This window comes from Streptopelia decaocto (assembly GCF_964273445.1).
Source record: "Streptopelia decaocto genome assembly, chromosome: 7".
NCBI lineage: Eukaryota > Metazoa > Chordata > Aves > Columbiformes > Columbidae > Streptopelia > Streptopelia decaocto.
The window spans coordinates 23,579,637-23,601,001 of record NC_138661.1 but is presented as its reverse complement, the minus strand read 5'-3'; the positions used below and the strand labels follow the sequence as shown (position 1 = coordinate 23,601,001).

Genomic DNA, 21,365 nt, shown 5'->3' with positions numbered 1-21,365 from the left:
TCTAATCCCTTGAGATTTCAGTGGTTCCTCCCTCATGGTGCTATGATAAGTGTAGCTATTCAGAGCTAGACTAAACTTGAGATACTGAAAACGTGTTGAGACATGTTTGTTTAAAGTACATTCTCAGGTTGGTGGGCTCTGCCTAAAACACACACTTCATTCAAAGATATGCCTGTCTGTTATCGGTACTTATATAGTCCTGCTCCTCTCTTTTTTAGCAGTCTAATTTATTTTGGGATTTATGTGTTTTATTCTGAAAAGCAGTCTTATGTCACAAAGAGAAAAAATACGGAATGGTATTTGGTCTGAGTTCAGCATCTTTTGAAAAGAAAACGTGTGGGACGTGCAAACCTCTGGCACTCCTTATCCCCCTCCCCTGCTGCTGTCTGCAATGAAGGATCTTGTTTTGGGAATTATGAGCAGGAGGAATGAAAAGGAATGGACTCTTTTCTACACTTTGGGACTATGTTGAGTGTCTTGCACCTGGTCATAAATTCACATGGCCCCTTTTGAAAGGGGAGCAGGTTATTTTCTTTTTTTTCTGAAAACTTGCTTGAATTTATGTGCAACAGAAACCTACTGCAGGCAGGCTATTTATTTATTTTTTTCTTTCCTTCTTTTGCATTTGTGTGTGAAAAACAGTAGAATATTTTAACCAATATTCTTACAGGAACTGACGTGGCTTGATTCTATCTGATTCCAGGAACTCTCTCTCCGGACAGATATGATGGTGGATTCGCGTTTACATGCACAGCGGAGAGGGAGCCAGTGCCTCCTCCCTTGCATGGCTGGGTGCTTGGCTGCAGACGGGTGGCCTTCAAACAAACCTAATTACTTCTGGTTTTGCATGAAATTGATTTCCATGCAAGGATGCTGAGTTGCTGTGTGCATCTCTAATGCCTTTTCTCTCTTCTCTCTCTCTCTTTTTCCTTTTCTCCCTTCTGCTTGCCATGAAAACACCTCGACAGATGTCAATCATATTCCAGGTAAGTGTTGTCTTTGCTAAACTGAAAGGCTGCTCTTTAAGGAGTGGTGGTGAGTGCTTACCAGGGACAGAAATCACCTTGCTTTTTGAGAGCATACAGAACAAATCTTCGTACTGGACATCACAGGGTCTGGATTGCAAGGTCTTTGCTAAAAGGAGGGCTTCGTAGTTGCAAAGATCACAAACTTCCCTCCTCACAGATTACATTGTGTTGGTCAGTTAAAGGGATGCTTTCTGAATGAAAATCACATGGAAAATGGTGCCTTATATTACTAATTACCTGGCATTGAAGACTGCATTATATACAGTTTATTTCTGGTACCTCTGTGTGTAGTCTGGCATACAAATCTAGCTCAGTCATTTTCCTTCTCCTACTGCAGTCTACTCCATTTGCTAGTTCCACCGATAACCTGTTGAGTTTAATTTCCACTAACAAAGGGGTTTTTTGTTGTTGTTTTATTTTAGGTTTTAAAAATCACTGAGTATGTTTCTGGCTGAATGTGAGTGTGTGCTTTTACTTAGGTATCAAAACTTGAATCCCCCACGGGGTGCAAAGATTCATTTAAAAGAAAAAAAGAATGTGTGTTTTATATGCATGTTTATTTGGAGAGTTCTTCCACAGGAAGTATTTTACCACAGAGAACTCCAAACCTCCCAGATTGCTCTCTCATTGTTGAAAGGATCTGAGTTCCCCAACTTTAGCTCCAAGGGTTAATCTAAGTAGACACCTTATGCTGCAGTCCACATCCTGTTGCCACTGAAGCTTAAAAAACTAATTTTTACCTCACGCTCAGGCAGCTCCACCTGGTTTATCATTATGTGAAATGAAAATGAAAGCCCGGGGAAGCATCTGGCATTGCCCTGGCTGGGCTGGGATGGTTGGAGAGTTGAGGGCCTTTTCCTTCTCAGCTTTCTGCATAACTTCTACTAAACCCAACCTGAACCTGGAATGAGGTCTCCATTCAGCTTGCTTCTTTTCCACACTTGGATAATCAGATTTTGCAGAACACTTCAGTGAGATGCAGTGAGAGCTAGCCACTCGGGTAATTCCCTTGCATATTTAGTATTTAGCCTTTTGGCTTCTCTCATCAGACCCCTTTTTGTTCTGCTGAGGTTGCATTCTGTGCACATCTCAGCTGGCAACAATGAGGATGAAGGTGGCCAAATGGCAAATGTTGCCTGGCATTCCTTGGGAATAAAAGGCTCTGTCAGCCATAACATTGAATCTTTTCAGTGACCCATGTGGCTGAACAAGTACCTTCTCTGCCCCAGTCTGAGGTATCCAGGAGCTCCTGTCTCCTCTCATCTTGCCAGGATCTGGCAGGATGTGCACCAAAGGCTTGGGGTCACAGGTCTCTCCATCACCTTCTGAAGGTGTTGGTGTCTGTGGCAGAAGAGGATGGTTAAATTTAGAAGGCAATGGCCTTCCCGTGCCCTACCAGTAGGACTCAAAATACTATGCCATGAACTAGTGTTGCCTTAAACAACATCAGGGCCATCTCCAAGGCCTGTACAGTGTGCACAGGATGATGGCATCACTAGTAGGGGCCCCAGCAGAGGTGGCACAACCAAGACAGGTGCTGTCCATCCTTCTACTCTCTGAATAGGCTTTTCTGCCCCACCGCCCTCTTATTCTCCTAATTTATACGCCTGGATGTGCATTTTTTATTCTCTCCATTGTTCATACAAATGTTCTCATTCTCAGGACTGCTGTGTGGTTTCTCACATGCATTTCTAATCACACATGAATGCTCTTCTCTGTGTACTCTCACACTCATCTGTATGCTTTCACTTCGACAATTACCCACATCTCATTATTTGGCTCTGTAACTGTTTACTCCTAGGCAGTCTAATCCCTCTGCTCAGCTCCCCCTGGGGAGGCCACTAACATGGCTGTGTGGCTGGGCTGTGATGGGGACCACCAGGAGGGTTTGGTGTGTGCTTCCCCTCTGCCCAGCTGTGCAGAGGCTTTCTTCCTATCTGGCCATCCAGCTGTCTGTATTGTGAGGAGAGAGCCCTGGGCCCCTGTCAAAATGGTTACTTTAACCATCCACGGTTTGCAAGACAAATTAGGGATTTTATGAGCTAATGGTAACTATTTACCCACAGGCAGTGGAAGGGCTGTAAAGAGCCCATTGATTAACTATTTTTTATTGTTGAATAGACTGGTTAGAACTAATTCCCAGTAAGAGAAAGTAGCTGTGAATAGGCTGGGGCTGGCAGCAGTGGGGAACACAGCACAAGGCTCTGTTGGGTGTGATTTCTGCAAGGTGCCAAGAAGTTAGTCTTGTTCAAAGTAAACAGAAATATGTAGTATGAGTCTTCCTTGGCTGCAAGGTCTCTATGAAGAAGGGGTACTCCAGCAACAGGGACTGGTGTGCTACGCTCATTTCTAGAGCCAACTGAAGATCCCATCTGGCTTATTTCATGAATGAAAGAAGTTTTCCAGATATCAAGCACAGCTGCCCTGCAGATGTTATGTCCCCACTCACAAAATAACGTCACACTGTAAGCAGCAAAATCAAGTATTTAGTGCAGGGCGCTGGAGTTGGGACAGTTGCTGTCTGTGCTGTCTGTGTCATGTAGAGTAGAAATAACTTCTCCTTTTGGTACTTCAGTTTTCCCTTTGGGCTTATAGCTGCAGCCTTATTTCACCTTCACAACGTGCTTAGAAATCTTGGGCTGAACACTATGGAGGTTAAGAGCTTTCTTAGAGGGGTTAAGTGCCTCGGCTGGGGAGTGGCGTGCAGCACAGACCAGAATGGATGCCCTTGGGACCTCAGCACAGTGTCTGCCCCTTTCTACTTTGTGCCAGTGGTTGAGGTTCTGAAAGACAGATTGTTGGGAAAAGACCAGTAGATCAAGGAGCAAATGATACACTCCTCTCTCGCTATTTTTTTTAATTTTTATTTTTATTTTTTAATGGAAGGAATATATGAAGGAGAAAGGACTAAATATGGGTTCTTGATATTATGGTGACTGGTGCTGATACCTGGGACTGTCAAAGCTTAAACAGTGCTTCTCCCATTCATGCCTCGCTTATCCACTTTGTGGGAGAGATCTTCAAATGTTCATAGGGAGAAGGCTAAAAGATGAATAATTTTGCTGTCATGATTTTACTGCTGACTAGAGTTTGCATGTAACTCAGTGAACATGACCCAGTAGAAATGACCTAGTTAGCTGGGGCCCTGAGCAAAAATTAATCCTTGCTTGTCTAAACAACTCCTTTATAAGGATACAGAGGTCCTTGAAGGCACAAGCATACTAGCACTTTTTTGATCCAGGTCTTTAATCTCTCAAACTCCATCTTTTCATGCTTCTGTCCTTTCTTCATCTCAGGGCTGCCGTTTTAATCTGTCTTCTGTAGTGTATGTCATAGGATAATATACATAGTACCTGTATGCTGACTTCTGCTTCCTTGAAGCTGAACTCTGTTTTTTGGGCATGAACATGAGTGAGCTGTGTTTCAGCCCCTTTGGTGTTTCTGATTTACTGAAGGTACTAGGGAAGAGCAAAGCTGACAGCAAAATCCACACAGTGCCACTCACACAGGTGTTTGAAACCAGTTTGTACAGGCTTATGTTCTTCTTCATAGATGCCACCACTGTTTTCATTCTTGCGTTGCCCTTTGCACAGGCACTGTCCACAAATTGGATTCTCTTGCACTGAATGTTTTTCATCTCCATTTATGCCATTTGTAACCACATGGCATTAGTGAACACTGGGGCCAGAACAAGAATTTATCTAGCCCAGAAGCCTATTTTTATGAAAATAGATGCTTTGGAAGAAGTTTATGAAACTATGCTAGCATTAGTCTTATCTTGATATGCATTTGTGGTTTCTGGTAGTCGCTGTGTTAAGGACTTTCTGACCTGATGTTGCATCCGGATCACGGTGTTGTACAGTCAGATGAACATCTTTTCTTTGGACATGTCCAGTCTTTGTTTTTCTTAATCCACGTATATTTTTTCCTGCACAATATCCTGTGATAATGAGTCCCATTGTTTAATCGTTCAAATGTGGGAAGTACTTTCTTTCCCTTGTTTTTACACCTGTTACTTGAGAATTTCATTCAATGACTCCTACTCCTTGTATTCTGACAACTAGGGGAAAAAAATTACTCCCTGTTCACCTGCTTTGTATTATTTTGGATTTTACCTCTATCATATATATTGTTAGATGTGTCTTTTCCAAGGTGAACAATCCTATTCCATGCCTAACAGGACTGCTTTTCCCACTTGGTGCACCTACTTGATCAGGTGCTCTGATTTGCAATGATACACATCTCCTTATGGGTCAGCCATAAAAGGCATTCACCCTCAGGTCTTGCCACCTGCACACCTTCTCTTGTGTGTGTGGCCATCTTTGCAAACACTTGCATGTTTATTTTCATGTTTTCAAACAGCACCAGCTTTGTAGCCCTCCCTATGTGAATATGTCTAGGGATCAGCCATGTGCAATGTCAGAATACCATTTCCACCACAGGGGAAAGGAGATAGTATGATGTGATCACTATTTCTGCCCATAGATGATGTCGTAAATGACTTTCTCTTTGGCTTCTACCTCATGGTCTTACTCTTTTGATCACTCAGAGTAGGTGCCACACACCCTGACTCACTGCCCCCGATAATGACAAAAGCTATCCTGGAATTATATAGCAGAGGAAACAAAGGGGATGGAGAAGTGGAGCTAGCACAGCTGCTGTGTGTAATTGGATTGGAAGTGGGCCTCTGGCTACAGTAACAAAACTGCACTCCCGCCTGGCCTTGCTGCTGGGGCCTGTGAGGAGCCCCTTGGCTGTTGTGCATATCATGGTTGAATCAAACACAAATGACTGCTCCCCAGCCTGTGCTACTGCTTTTCCCAGTTCTAAAAAACAGGCACCATGTGTGCCAGCAGCCAAGAAATCAGGTCATCCTCTTGGCAAAGCTGACCTGTCTAGCAGGTAAAAGGTCTGAACTATGTCTCAGAATGATTTTTCCTCTTCATCCATTCTACAAATCCCTTGAGACGAGGGTTTTGCTTCTTCCTCTGAATCTCATCCTTTGGTTCTGCTGGAATGCCCTCTTTTTGGTGCATGGGGAGTCTTAGGGAGTCTTCCTTGGTCTTTGGGTTTTAGAAACCCTCAAGGCGCCTGTTTTGAGAAGGACCATGTGGGAGACGAGGGATTTGTCAGCTCTCCTCCTCAACTAGAAAAAGGAACTGCTGATGGAGCTAGGGTAGGAGGCTCAGAGGAGAAAAAAAATGCCCATTTCTTAAGGAAGTAGTAGTTTTAGGAAGTTAAGAAAGGAGGTGTAAACAACAGACTCCATCACTTATCAGAGTGCTCTTCTCTATAGCGGACACAGTTTTATAATTTCTTTATGATTTCTTTCTTCAGCTCTTCTGTAAAGGATTTGCATGTTTATGCTGGACCAGAGGGCACAATGTTCTGCCTCAGACACACTTTGCAGCTGGCCCTGTTATTATGTGAATGGGTCATGGATCTTGATACCCAGGAAAGGACCCTCTGTGGGCAAGCCTGCTGCTGCCTGGCAGTCTCTCTGCCCATTCATTAAGAGCTTTTGGGCTAATCATCTGGCAGCATCATTAAAAGGGAAATACTGAGGTTGCCCGCCTTAACAGAGCAATTCAGCAGTGCATGCAGACCCACGTACACATGCACACCCCCAGAGCATGGGCCCAGTAACATGGAACAAGTTATAATTAACTAGATGAAGGAGTCCATCTTCCTTTGTTTCTGCAATTAATTGTCACTCTCAGCTGTGTTTTGTGTTCTCCCCACCTTCTTAGGTTTTGTGGCTTTATTTTTCCACTTTAAGTGCTAAGTACCCAAGTGCTGGGGATGGGGCAGTGGGGGTGAGGTTCAAACTGCCCCAAGGTTTCCTTCGTTTTCTCCTTCACTCTGAAAATTGCTCCTAGTAAATCCTTCAAGATGAGGACTGCTGTTTAACTGCATTGCTCTTTCCTATCACTGTACTCTGAAGCTATTTTAAAAAATGTCCTTCTATCTTCATAAGAATCCAGTGTTGGCCCTTGATACTTTGTACAATTAGAGCCACTCATTTTACTGTTCCAACATAGAAAACAGATCGTTGACAATTAAAAAAATATAATTCCTCGAAATATTACTTTGAGATCAAGGGAGATTAACATTAACCTTTAAGAAAATAATACTGAATTCGTAGTAGGTTAAAGAAATATCAAGAAACCTTCCAGACCTAGATAGGAAGAGTCAGTTGTGACAGACATAAATCATGGCCAGGGAGCAGAGTTTTTATGTCTGTCTGGCCTCAGTGGTAGGCATATTTTAATAACAAACTGATGTTTTGAAGAAGCAGGCCACTTTCTCTTCACATTACTGCTGGAAGTCTGAAGAAGCTGGGGCTCCAGAGACTGAGCACAAGCAGGTGCTTATTATCTAAGAAATCTGTTAAGAACCTTCTTCCAAAGCCATACGCTTGTCCTTACTGTCACTCACAAGAGAAGTTCAGGAATAGCAAGTCACCAGATTCCTGACTTTGACATAAAATTTCTTTGCAGGCAGATGAGCTGTTTATTTGGAGGTTTTCCTAAACCTTTTCCAGAGCACTTGCTACCTACCATTTTCATTGGGCAGATTGGTTTAGAAAAAGCACACAACCCCTTCACTATTGTGGCTCACGTGGGTTTGTGTCAACCTTTTCCCAGTTCTGCACTGGCTGGGTTTGTAGCCTTAAGGCTTTAATCAGGGTTTCATGTTGAACAAACCTAAGATGAAAAGAAAAGCATGTTTTACCTGGATTTAGATGGAAACTCAGATTTGCTTACAGGATTCACCTGGAATGGGATGGCTACTGGCACAAGCAATGGCTGTACATGTGAATAACATGCTTTGGGGCCTGATGAGTTCATTTACCATCCAGAGCCTGCTGAAAGCTTTGCTGATTTTTATGGCTGGTGCCCAAATAGCGTGGTGATAGGTGTCCCCTGTGTTCTGTCAAAATCTGGTCTAGCTTGCAGGTCTGGACTATTCTCACACCTCTTGCATTAGTTTGCTGGATGCCCTGTTAGTTTGTTGTAGTCTAATAGCGTGTGCTACCCCATGCCACCTTGAGATGACTTTGACTTTTATGCTTGGAAAACTGTTTCAGTGTCTTGTCATATCTTGAGGGTGATGAAAAGGTGGGACAATGATGTCAGTTCACGTTTTCCATGTTGATTTTACTGTGACTAATTTGAGGCCTTTGTTACACATGCTGCAAATGTCACAGATTTTAGATCTCAGTGGCTGAATGTTTTGGTTGTTAATGACATTTTGTTGGAGATAAATACACTCATTTTCACTCCTACTTTAAATTGCAAGGGAGAACAATTTTCAGATGAGAAAAGCTGATATGTTATTTCATTATCTGTGTTATTATTCTATCTAATAATGAATCTGGAATTCTGTTGGTGTTCCCTTTGTTAAAATAAGGATCTGCATTGAGGAACAACTTAAGAGATTTTTTTTTTTCTATATCTCTAACTTCACCCTCCTTTTTCTTCCCATTTTAAAAAGGAAAAAGTAGCATTTGGGGCAGGGCAGGCATTATTTTTCATTAATCTCGCTACTTCCATTATCCGTTTGGGACTAGAAGGTCTAGAGATACATACAATACCACAGCTGCTGCTGTAGCAGAGAGAGTCAGAACATTTCTCAGGGAGACTTTCTTTCCTAGGCGTTTGAACCAAGGCCAAACCAGGGGCCAGAATGGTGGGTGTGTGTGGAGGGTGCGCTCACCCTGGAGCTCAGGTGCAGGTCTCTGGGCTGCACCTGGGTGATGCTCCTGGCACATGGGGCACACAACATTGGCCTTCCAGGGATAAGGACAAAAGGGGTGTTGATGTTCCTGACATTCTGGGATTTTTATAGATTATCTGTGCCTGGTGGTTAGAGGAAGGATCTTCTTATGATGTGGTTCAGGGTGTTTAATTCAGGCTTTTCCTTTGAACCTTCTCTGGAGGTCTCTCCTTGTTAGCGTCCTGTCTAGCCAAGTGGACAAAGTCCCTAATACCCCAAGCAGCTGCACCTGTTGGTGCTGTGCCTCTTAGCCAGGGCTTTTCTCCCTTGTGGTGTACAAGGGCTGGGGGCTTGAGACCCCTGTCTCTGCTCTGGGTCTGATGTTCCTGTCCTGTTCAGCCAGCTTCAGTTTCATATCATGCTGCCACCTTGCCATCTTCTTGCCTTTTCTCATTTTCGCAATCGCTACAGGGTCTCTGTGCTTTGTAGGTCCTAATGGTTACGTATTTGTTTTATTATCTTTTACAGTGCATTTTACATTGACTTTTGAGTGCCCATTTGGACAGACCTAAGATTTGCTTATCAAGAATGATGGGGTCAGTGCCCATAAATAGAAACACAAATTCAACCCACTCTGCTAACAAAGCAAAATTATTCAGTGAAATTTTATCTTGTAATTTAAACTAGAAATATGTCCTACAGTATTAAATCTGCTATGTTTATTTATAGCTGAAAACCTAAAAAAAAATCTAAACCTACGTTGTATTTCTGATTATTTTTCTAAATCCACAATAATCTTCAAGAACATTAAGATATTTGCATTCCTTAGACTGTACAATTATTAATCCCCTTATCTGGCTTGGAGTTCTCTGTGGGTGAACATATTCTTGGGATGATCTGGATTTTAGATTTGTCCAGCAGATGCAAAAGAAAAAATATGAAAGAGAAAGAAATAAACAAATTCAAACTCAGCATGCTCCTTGTTGAAAATTCTCATCCTAATAAATTCATTTGACCTCTCGGTCTCCATGAAATTAAAAAAAATCACAGCCCTGTTTGGTTAATATACTGACTTAAGATGGGGGGGTGGTGTGTGTGTATGCGTGTATCAAAATCCCTGACATACTAAGTGCTGTGAAAACCAGATGTGGAGAAGGAATCAAGCTTAGGGAAGAAGGTCAGGGAACTAAGTAAGAAAGGAGTCACTCATGGCATGAGTGGGTAAGATTTGTTTTTTATGTTAGTTCTGTGACAACCATGTGTCACAAAAACTAACTAATGGGTCAGTTGATGCTTAATGTGTTGGGCATGAGTATATATACAACAGCCTCTAAAGTGTATTTGTATGAATATATTTGTACAGTAAACACATTTGAAAATTGGGGGTAGAAGTTAATTTTAATTGAAACAAATAAGGTTTAAGGCAGAAAGAGTTATTGGACAGAGACTGGAGCAGCCCAAGTGACCACCACAGGCCCATCTAGAGAGCTGACACTGCTGAGGGGAGCTGTGCTGCTTTCTGGCTTTACCTTGAATTGTGAAACCAAAGAGCAGCTTTAGCTATAGAACCATAAAGTAACACACTGCACTTGGAAGTCAAATCTCCAGATCTTTCCAGAAAGAAAATGGAGTAGTATTAATAGTATTAAAAAAAAAAAGGTTTCAGTTAATTTTTTAGTCCTTGCCAGGTCTGATTTACTGGTGTCTAATTAGTAAGTGAGGACAGTGTTGTTTGAATTACAATACCTTTAAATACATGCAGAAGCCTCCACATTTAAGAATGAGGATAGCTTTGTGTGTGTGTGTATGCATTTAGCCAGATGTTTCGTCTGAAGCGGATGTGATAGGATCACGGCCTCCCTTTCACTGACCACTGCAGCCTTGAATTTTAAATCTTGAGCTGAGAAGTTATTTCTGAAGTTATTTCTGAAGTTCTCCAGAGCAGCAAATGCTTCCTGCAGAGCCCCACTGCAGATCTTGTTTTTCCTGGCCCGTTTAGCCATACTGGTGTGCAGTGCCTCTAGAGCTGATCCTCAAGGGGTATAATGAACCTCAAACACAGTTCTGCAACTACCAGCAGTTTTCTTCTACCTGTGGCAGATGCTTTCCTGCTCAGTGTGGAAAGCAACACTTGCATATGTGTGTGCCCTGTGTGCTACACCCATACTTGGTCTAGCTCAAGTATGTGAGTTCCAGTGCTGAGAGGTATTGGACTCTGACCAGTGTGCATGGATATTACTGCTTCTTTTTCAGTTTTATTCTTTTTTTCTTACTGCCCCTCTTTCTCTCTCTCTTTTTCAAAGGCCTCTCACACCTGATGATGGGTGAACAAGGTAAGTCCCTTGACTTTCTCTTTGTTTCAGTCACTGATCATGAAAGGGCTTTGTACCTGCTTCTTTTCTGAGCTGGGCTTTGCATGACAAACGCCACTAAGCCTAGAGGGTGCCAGTCAAGTCATTTGCATTTTTGCCTCTGTGTCCCATGAGCCACGGCTACTTGTCAGCCTGGGACGCAGGTGCCCAGGAGGGGGCATGAAATGATTCTGCGGACAGCAAAGGGGTACACTTCCCGCTGCCATGCAGCCCACCAATTTTCTGCTGCCATTTCTTTGTTCTCATGCCAGCTTTAATGACTTCCACTTGCTTGGTAAATGTAGACCTCAATGTTGGTCTTTATTTTTAAGAGCGCAATTATTACAAAATATATGTTAATAGCCCTCATGGCATAATCCTAACTCATTATGAATCTGAGGAAAATTGCATATAATGGCCTGTAAGTCCTGTGTCTGCAATTTAAAATATTCAAATATGCACAGAGCAAAATGGTTTAGAAAAAGAATAGGGCTAACCCCGGGATGGGCTACAAATGATATTTAGGCCTGTATCAGAGTTCACATTTTAGTATCTCAGCCTGGATTGTGTTACAGAACTATTGGCTGTGACATGATAGGATGATTAGTCCCATTTTGCACTATGGGGATGTGGAGGAAGAAGCTGATGAGGAGAGGTGAGGAGAGGTGAGGTGAGGTGAGGGGAGATTCTGTTTTCCTCTAACAGTGTCAGCGTCTTGTGGACATCAGTATACAGGGAGGAGTTAGTAGTGCTGGTGATGCATTCTGGTCTTGCAAATGCAGGAGTGAAATGGTTGAAGACCTAATACAAGGTGTGTGCACATGGTGCACTAGGAAGACCAGACCAACTGTCTCTGGGGAGCAAATACAAGTTGTGACTCTAAAGCTTGATGAAGCTTTCCTAGACTAGAGGTACACAGTAGTGTTTTTGCCATTAAGTCAACACATATCTGAGGTTAGACAGTCCAAACAGTTAGTAAGATAGAACATAGTGCCTGCAAAGGCTCCAGAGTAATGATGTACTTGAATAAAAAACCCCATAGTTTCTGTGTATCTCAGTGAAACGTGAAGAGACATAATCAGTTTTTATTCTGTAGTTCAAGACAGATGTCTGCTATAAGGTTATGGAAGCTTAGGAAACAATCAGAAGTGAAGTTGGAGCTCACTCTTCAGTTTCTGTACTGCTCATGGTCCTTACATGGTAGGAAAATTAGGAAAACTGCTCTCTATGAGTGCATGCCAAGGCAGTTGTATCTGGCATGTGGAGCATCTGGATAAGCTCTGAGAAGCATTGAGCTTCTTCTGTGTCCCCAGTTATTGTTCAGCTGGGCTCATGGGTCAGAGGTTGTGCTTGGTGAAGGAGCATCCAGCAGGCAGGTCCCTTCAGCACGACCTACCTCAGGATGCAGCTGTGTATGACAAGCTGTTGGCAGATGAAGTGTGATGGCATGTTGGGAGTGATCAGAACAGTGAACTTTCATGGCCACTTTTGTACTCAATAATACTGAACATGTCTTTGTAGCAGTCTGTGATTTAGCACTGGATTATATACACAGATGCACTTGGCCATTTAATTTATAAGTTGCAACCCAGCTGGCTCCTGAAGACTTGGATGACCTATTCAAGCCTGTACAATTGTCATTAGCCCTCTCTATACTCCCTTGTCTGGCAAAAAAATGTGAAAACTGTTGGCTTCTGGCAACTTTAGACACCCTTATTTATCCATGACGCATCAGAAAACAGTGGCTTCTCATTTCTTGCCAACCACCTCACAGATATTCCCTTTTGATAAATATTTACTCTCTACAAAAATATGGTGGATATAAAATATGTAAATGTGTATGTGTGAGTAAATATGCAATGTCAACATTATATACAAATACATTAGCTTTGGTAGGTGAAATGTGTTTAGCAAATATATTACCATGAGATTTTTTTTTACTTCTGTCCTACTCTGTTGGTTTTTTTTTGCTGTTTTGAATTTGATGTGGAATAAGGCACATCACTGGCATGCTATTGCATGAGGGGTTTGCATTTCTCAGTAGAAAATTAAATTAAAGCCAAGGGGCTTAACCAGGCAGCTGCTGGTTGTACAGTTAATTGTTTAAGCCATGCTTTGTGCTTTAGTTGTGGTGTGTCTCTCGTTTTTCCCTTGACATTGTGTTTTGTTGGGTTTGGCTGCTTCCTAATATGCTCGTTTTCTTGTTTTTGTAAGTATGGCCAGTGACATCATTTTCTGTTTTTATGCTTCCTCCTTCTCTTTTGCCTCCTTCATGATGGACACCGCTCTTGTTCCTCCTCTTAACTGGATGCACACCTTCCTGTCTGTAGGTAGAAGTAAAGGTAGAGATTGCATTCTTTATAAGACTTTATTGTTTCTAAGACTTTATTTATTTATGTTTGATTGTCAGTGGACAAATTGTATTTTTATGAATGTGGTTCACATTGAAACTTAATGCCTTTACTTTTAAAAGTCTCTTAACACTCTTTTGTTTTGTGTTGAATTATGGAATATATATTTATTAAGATGAATGCTTCGAGGCCTTCTTAACAGATGTTATTTTCTCCCTGTTCACACTAAGTATGGGCTGCACAGTGTCAGGCTCTGTAGCTTGTGATGCTGGGGCAGAAAGGGACAACCAGTTCAGTTGAAGACAGAGCCAGAGGCCAGTGAGCTGGTACTTGTGACTCTCTTGCACTGGAGTGATGCTGCTGCTGGGAATTTTGGCACTGGTGTTGGTGGAAGCAGGACTTGGGCTTGTCCAGTACCCTTAGACAATGGAGGTCTTTTGAGCTCTCATTTCTCCCCCCAGCTCGTGTTTCCCATCAGCTCTATTAGCAATATGGTGTTTTTCAAATAGAAATTGAGTTGCAAAATGCTGCAGAAGAAACAGAAGTGATCAGCACTGCTAAAGAGAGGTCCATTTTCCCTGCACCTCAATATAGCACAGGCCCTGTAAGGCTGCACTGGGGCTCTAGCTTGCTCTTCAGCAGTTAACACCCGTCTTTATCATGCGGAGGGAAGTCATCCATCCCTAATCAAAACTGTCAAAAAAGCAAAATGCTGCAAACCTGCTGTGGGTCTCCAGTTGGACTGAAGGGAAAAGGAAAGATTAATTGATAAATTATAAGCACTGCTTGAGGAAAATCCATTTCTTTGTCCTATTATCCAATGAGATAGAGAGAATAAAAGGTTTTATCATGCTGAGGCTTGCTCCTTTTCAACAAATAAACTGCTGAAGAATCTGATTTATTGAGCAGCATTATTTGAACACATTGGAGCATGTTGGGTGTCTCCATGCCGATAAGACATTGGGGGGTGAAATGACTAATTGTACTACTATGAATCTAGGAGGGTATGAGAGCTCAGAGGATTTGTTCATAACAACTTTCCTTTGAGGTAAAAGCAGTGTCTGCCCAGTGATCACTCGTCCTGTAATACTTGAATTCTGAGGAGCATAATGGCATATCAAACACTTTCTCTTTGTATGAATCCTCCCTCTGATTCCCTGCCTTCTTCTAACAAGTTTGTATTGTTGAATTATCTGTGATGGGGTGCACCATGTTGTCAATATTATTTGTTCTGTTTTGAGGCTAAAAAATATTCCACTAGTTGATTTCATAGCTTTCCTATTTATCCAAAGGTGGATGGTGGAGGATAATACATAAGCTGTACTCAGAGCTATCTTCTTAGCAAAAGGTTAATATCAGAACGTAATAATCACATACACACACCGAGAACCTAATGCTCTAAGCACACCATACAAAATGTTACTGTGACTCAACACAGCTGCCAATAATTGAGTTAGCTGATTTATAGCTTCATGTGATTTAAGCGTCAGTGTAGATCACGGTGAGTCTTGTACAGCGTAATGTTAGCTCATGTTGCTCCCTTCTTTTCTTGGGTGGCATTTGTGCTGCAGGTCAATCTGTGCAAGGCTAAACTGAAAGTCTTTTCTGAAGCAAAACTCACAATTGAGCCTGTAGGAATGAGGATTATAATATATAGTCCATAATTAATTCATATGCACTGAAACTTATTGTGTCATTGAATGAAAATATTGTTTCACTTCCCAGCTATGTGTAGTTTTTAGCTCTAGTTATAACAAGTGACTTCATCAGAGAACCATCACTCTACATGAAGAATGGTATTACCTTCAGAGGGCTCAAGTGGTGTAATTTTGAACTCCTGTATGGCCTTTAGCTCCCAGAGAAGGTGATACCAGATGCCTTAGTGATTGTACCTGGTTCATATTTTTTGTCATTCTTGTAGTGTTCACTAAGAACTGGCAGCCACTTTGTCTCATGCCATGCATGTAGCCAAAGGATGTGATGTATTTGATTTCAAAAACCTCTTCACAACATATAGCAGTCTGTGACCTTACTGTCATCATTTGAAACAAGTATTTCATTATTTGCTTCCACAGTAGCAAATAGCCTTCTTTTGCATCTATCCTTTTTAAAAAGTTCAGGAGATTCCAGTTCCTGGAAAGCTGAAGAAGATGAAGTGTAGGTATTCTGGGCTAATGTCTGGAGTAGCTGAGATACAGAAAAAACACCTGTATACCCCTTGCTTTTTAACCTAAACTGAGCATATCTGCATTGTTTGTGTTTTTATTAGGTTATAGAACTGGTTTTGGAGGTGAGGTAAATGTATATGATGAGCAGGGAGGACTTTTATTTAGTTTGGCATGAATTGCTGAATACAACTTCTCTTCTGGAGAGGAATTGACAGTAAAGGAACAATTATATTGAGTTTGTTTCTCTAGCACTCCCCCACGCGTAAGTGATACCAAAGGAGATCATAAATATCCAACTCTTAATTTACCATTGAACTGGAGTTAATGTGTAGTCAAATTCTTCCATATAATTTGTTCTCTTGACAGCCTTTGTTAAGGAAATAATAATTTGCCTTTTTGCTACCTTTCACCATTCTCTTATATATATAGTGGGTTTTGTTTTATTATCACTTTTGGTTTGGATCTGCCTTCTGTTGAAGTTTGTGCCTCCAGAGGAAATCAGTTGTATCCCTGGTGGGGCACTGCTGTCATCAGTGAATGAAACCTTGAGTCTTCTTGAAGGCAATAGCAAAATTCACACCGAATTTAGTGGGCTAAGATTCACCCAAAGAACTAAAAAGTCCCAAATGTCCTCTCTGACACAAAGAATGAAAGTGAGGTGTGGCTGGTTTCTGTGTGTGCACAGGACACCTCCGTAGTGCCCATGCGGTCTGCAGGCTGCTGCTGCTTCTCCTCTAAGGCACTGGGCTTCTTCCCTCCATCCTTAGCTGGGCTCGGATGAAAAACTGCACAGCTGCACATGCATTCTTAACATGAAGAAGCTTTTTTCTCTGTCCTCGGAGAGAAATGAAAGAGTACTCACATATTTCATGGGTGGGACATTTTTTAATATATGTCATGTAGATCAAAGGCTACTGGCGTATCCCCTGTGAGGTTCTCAGCATTGCAAGATCAGATTATCTCCTTTAGTCCTAGCTGCTCCTAACCCAGGTAGGTCTTTTGAGTCTTGTAAAGTTCAGCGTTGCTCTCAGTGAGCAGTGTGAGGTTGTTATTTATTTGAATTGTTCGATAATATTGACCAGGAGGTAATGGCACAGGAGAAATGAAATACCGTTTGTGGACTCGGATAGAAGGAAATGACTGGACCTTACCGATCTGGAAAATAATCTGGAGTTCTTCTTCACCAGTAATAGCATTAGGATTTCAGAGCGATGTGAATAAGTCCACCTGAGTGGCCAAGAGTTTATGCAAATGTTGAAGTGAAATGTCAGTAACAAGTTAAATCATTTGTGCACTATAAATACCTAATTATATGAAGGAAAAAACAACACTACATTCATCTTACCAGCCTTGGCAGTGGTTTTTAAGCTCTGCTTTGCCCTAGAAAATATCTTAATGTTTGGGGTTTTAGATATTAATATTTTATGGGTTTGGTTTCTACACTTACAGGTCTTTCCTTAATACTTTTAAAATGTATGCTATTTGGTTTGTTTTCCTTTTTTGGGGAAAAATACTGCACCATTAGAAGGATGATGACTTTTAGTTTTAAATTCTTCTTAATGGCTGTTTAGAAAATAAAACATTTTATTTTATGGTTTGCAAATACCCAATCTATAAAACTGTTTTGATAGAATCAAGGCCCCTTGAATATAGATGTCATTCCTCTGGAATTATTTTTTGTAAGTGAATTTTTGCTGCTCATTTCATATTTTACTTAGGGAGGAAACAAATCTTTTAATGTAATTCTTATAAGTCTAATTAGAGACGATTGATTGTTAATGAATTTCAAACGTAAGATATTGGGGGATTACTCAACAAGGCATTCATCCTATTTCTTCATATTCCAGAGGTCATGACATTCTCAGAAATTTGGTGTGTAAGATCACTTAAATGTGGAATATCAGTTAATGCAAGGGAATAGATGTCTTACAAATATTCTTCTTTTTACACCTCTTTGTAATATATTTATGAAAGCAGACAAATGAGACATTAAATAGGATGTTTCTGGTAAATGATTGTTTGTGCATATAAGAATGCATGTTTACAAATAATGTGTATGCATAAAATATTTAATAATATGTTAAGTATTTTGTGGTTTATAGGTAATTTATTTTTTCCTACGTGCTTTCTTTCTGCCTAATTTTAAAACTGTGTCTTTGTAATGTGAATGAACAGCTAATTCCTTATTGGCTTTCATTTTTATTAAGAAGAATGATCCCTGTGAGAGTTAAAGGCATTGTAGTCGTGTTGTGTATAAACAGGAGCTAAAATATTGTCCTCTTACGCTGTATTGTAGTCTTCTGGTTTTGATGTGGCTCAGGTTTCATTCTGCCCAAAGAGAATATTTAATTGATATCACTGAAAGGCTTTTTTTTCTTCCCCTATTTTTTTCATTTGAGTAATTCAGTGGTGTGTAGAGATGCAGAGGTAGCAAAACAGGCCATATGCTTTGTAAAAGGCAGACTAATAGCACTTTTGATGGATGTCTGATTTTTAAAGGGCTGCATCTTTCATTAAAATTTACATGTAAAGTAAGGGCAAGCACATTGACATGAAAGCTAATGCAAGTTGCACATCTTGACATAATAACAATCACAAGAAACTGGAGATCCCAGATGGCAGCTTGGCCTTTGCCATCCTTTTAATAAGCTACTAACTGCTAATTATTGCACTCTTATGGCAAGTTAATTTACTGTTGACTCTTAAAGAGACATTGTGCCTTTTCCTGGCATTTACGTTTTTCAGTTTGGATTTGAGAGCGTCTTTTCCCTGAAGACTGGAGTCCTTCCAATGGACAGTAACAAAGAGGAAAAGAAACAGAGAGGGAAATGGAACATAATAAGTGACGGTTGTTTAGTGTTTTTTTGTTTTGTTTTGTTTTGTTTTTTGTATTTTATTTTTATAATAGCAGAATATAGTGTTGGAGGTTTTTCTAGGGCAGGGGTTTAGAGCTGAAAGAAGCACCAGCCTGTGTATTAGATCCAGGATTTAGGTTTTGTATTTAAAAGAAAGCCCTTACTGCAGAGTTAGTATTAGCATTAAAAATAAACAGAATGTCTTTCGCTTAAATAATTGAAGTCTGAGATTCTGAAAATGAGATAAACTAGAAATAGAAAATAAAAATTACATGTTCATTTCTGTTGCCAGAGATGATTTGAAGGCAAAATTTGAACTCATTATTCTGAAAGCTAAAATAATCTACTGTATTTTTGGAAAAATTCTTCATTTTAATGTTACTTACCTGGTTGTCATAATGTAGGGAAGGAGTGTTATCGGTAAAACATATGATTTTTTTGAAGTGATCTTTTTCTTCTTACAGTTGAAAGGGACATTTGGTAATGAGACCAGTCAGGGAGAAGTTTTGATCTAAGAACCTATTTAGGAATGAAGGAACAGCTGCAGTTTAAATGGACTCTAATTCTCGCAGTTAATGCTGTTTTGTGAATGCATGATTCTCTGTGATAACATTCGGGAGGAGTGATGGTGGGTAATAGCTTATTTCCTGGGGTTTATGGTAATGCAGCAAAGTGCCGATAATGCCATCAGAAACTGAAATAGACCTCTGTCACACACATCAGGCAGCCTTGCAAAAATAAGAAACCAAATGAAAGAGGGGAGTTTCCTGTTTCAAGGCTCATTGTGGCCTTTTGTGGACTAGAGCATTAACATTATGGTACTGAACAGTTTAGGAAATATGTGCTGTATAAGCTGGATCTTATGCATTAAGACTGAGTGCCTTATTTGCAGCACTTTATCAGATAGTAAATATTTTGACTAGATTAGTGGATAACACGCCATGTAAACGGTTGTAAAACTGTTACTGTGAAGAAGGTCATACTTTCTCAAATTGTCTGATATAACTCAGCCAGTATCATCTGTGTCAGTTATTAAGTCATGTGTGATGGTGTGTGATTTCCCCCACATCAGTATTCTGGTTTTTGCTTCTGATTCTGGCAATGCACCATTGCTAGTTGCTCATCTTCCTGTGACACGCGCCACCTTTCCTTCCTCACCTCTTTCATGGAGCTAGAGCTCCTTCTCACGCTGGCTTTCATTTCCACATTTGTTTCAAGAGCCTTGATAGTTCTGAGTGCACATATCCAAATGGAGATCAGGACTGACAGGCTATGAAATAAGGGAAGAAAATACAAAATACCTCTATGGAGAGCAAGGAATCCGGTGTGAATCCAGCATTCACAGGTTGTAGTGTATTCATTTGTTTTCAAAGCCTTTTTGTTTTGAAATTTGTATTACAGATGACTTATCCTGCACATTGCTGTGCTTAAGGTATTGTGTTCCTAAACAGCCAGTGAAGCCCATAGAAATTAAAAGTGTTTTATACCTGGGAATATGTTGTGTACCTGCAAGGATAAAGTCCCCAAATTCTGTTTTAGCAGAGTTTTCTGTGAGATGTTGATCTGGTACTAGATATGCTTTATGTACCAAGAGGTTTGATGGAACGGTATTGAGAGCCATATTCTTCGCTGCACTACAAGGATTTTATTGTGGTGTAGCTGATAGTGAAGCACAGGAAATGCACTGATGTGAAAGAAACAGTGCAGGGAAGAATCTGGCCCTGAGACTGTTCCAACACTAACCTGAGGGATTCTGGATCATTCTCACTAAATGATGGCCTCAGTTCTCCTCTTGTTAAAGTAAAAGACTGCAAAGCATTTGATAGAAATGGTCCTTTTCCAGCACTGCTTTGTGGGGAAAGGCTTTAAACAGAACTGCTACTTTGAGAATTTGTGTACACAATTGTCACCATTAAAAAAGTCAGTAGCATTTGCCAAGCAGTACCACACTGTGGTGCCTGAGATATTGCTTTCTCTCCTACAGTAGAGCGAGAAGAATGTATGTAGTATATGTAGGTAAGTGTTTACAATTTGATTCTATCAATTGCATGCATTTTAATCGAGCTTTTGTCTCAAATCACAGTTTGGGGAACTGCTTATGGGTCAGATTATTTCTAAAGCAAAACACGGTTCCTTTGAATTGCTAAAATTATTTTTACTGAAGACTCTAAAAAAAAATTCAGCATTTGTTCTAAAATCATATGGCTCTGTGATTGTTACTTGTTAGTAGTGGTAACAAAAATTTATAATTTGAATGTTAAAATAATTGTATTTTTAAAAGAGCTGTGGTCTTGGTAGGGTGGAATTGTATTAAACCAGTGTTATAAAGTACACACCTTTATTCCTTCTAATTACTGGTATATTAATAATGACCAGCTTGATGATGAATGTGCTGATCACCAGCTGGGATCAGACAATTACATTTGATTATGTAAAGGGTTAGTTGCTATAAGCCTTGAAATATTAAAACTTGGCTAGAATAAATATCACTGAAGAACCTTTGTCTTTTACATGTGTATTCAGCTGCCAGTTCTCTGAGCAATTCTGGGTTCACCCCGTAATGTTGGGAATCAAACTGTGAACAGTTATTTTCCAGCCGTGTGAATGTTGATAAAAGGATCTTGCATAGCTGTTGGCTTGTTCTGCGAGGGGAGTCCACGTTGCTGCATCGCAGCACAGGGATTACAGGCTCTCGCTTAGCTCTGCATTAAAACTGTTGCAAGCTTTTATAAAAGCCAGGGCAGCACTTAACTTCACCATGCAGTTGCATTTCTCAGCTCTGACGAAGGGCACAGATGTTTCAGGCACCAGTGCTTTGCAGGTCTGGCCAACTCTGTCATCCAAATAATACATTTATCGGACTATTTTCAACTACACATATTTATTTTGGATA

The 21,365-nt window shown here is 40.6% G+C and overlaps 1 protein-coding gene across 1 annotated transcript in view; it reads left to right on the top strand.

Annotated features, from left to right (window-relative positions):
• Positions 1-21,365, top strand: part of NRXN3 (neurexin 3) — a gene marked incomplete at its 5' end in the record, with an annotated part of 972,314 nt that overhangs the window by 34,511 nt on the left and 916,438 nt on the right. Inside the window, 2 exons of the mRNA XM_082057637.1 lie at positions 969-986; positions 11,051-11,080. Of these exons, the coding sequence (XP_081913763.1) occupies positions 969-986; positions 11,051-11,080 (48 nt within the window). The remainder of the gene's footprint in view (positions 1-968; positions 987-11,050; positions 11,081-21,365) is intronic.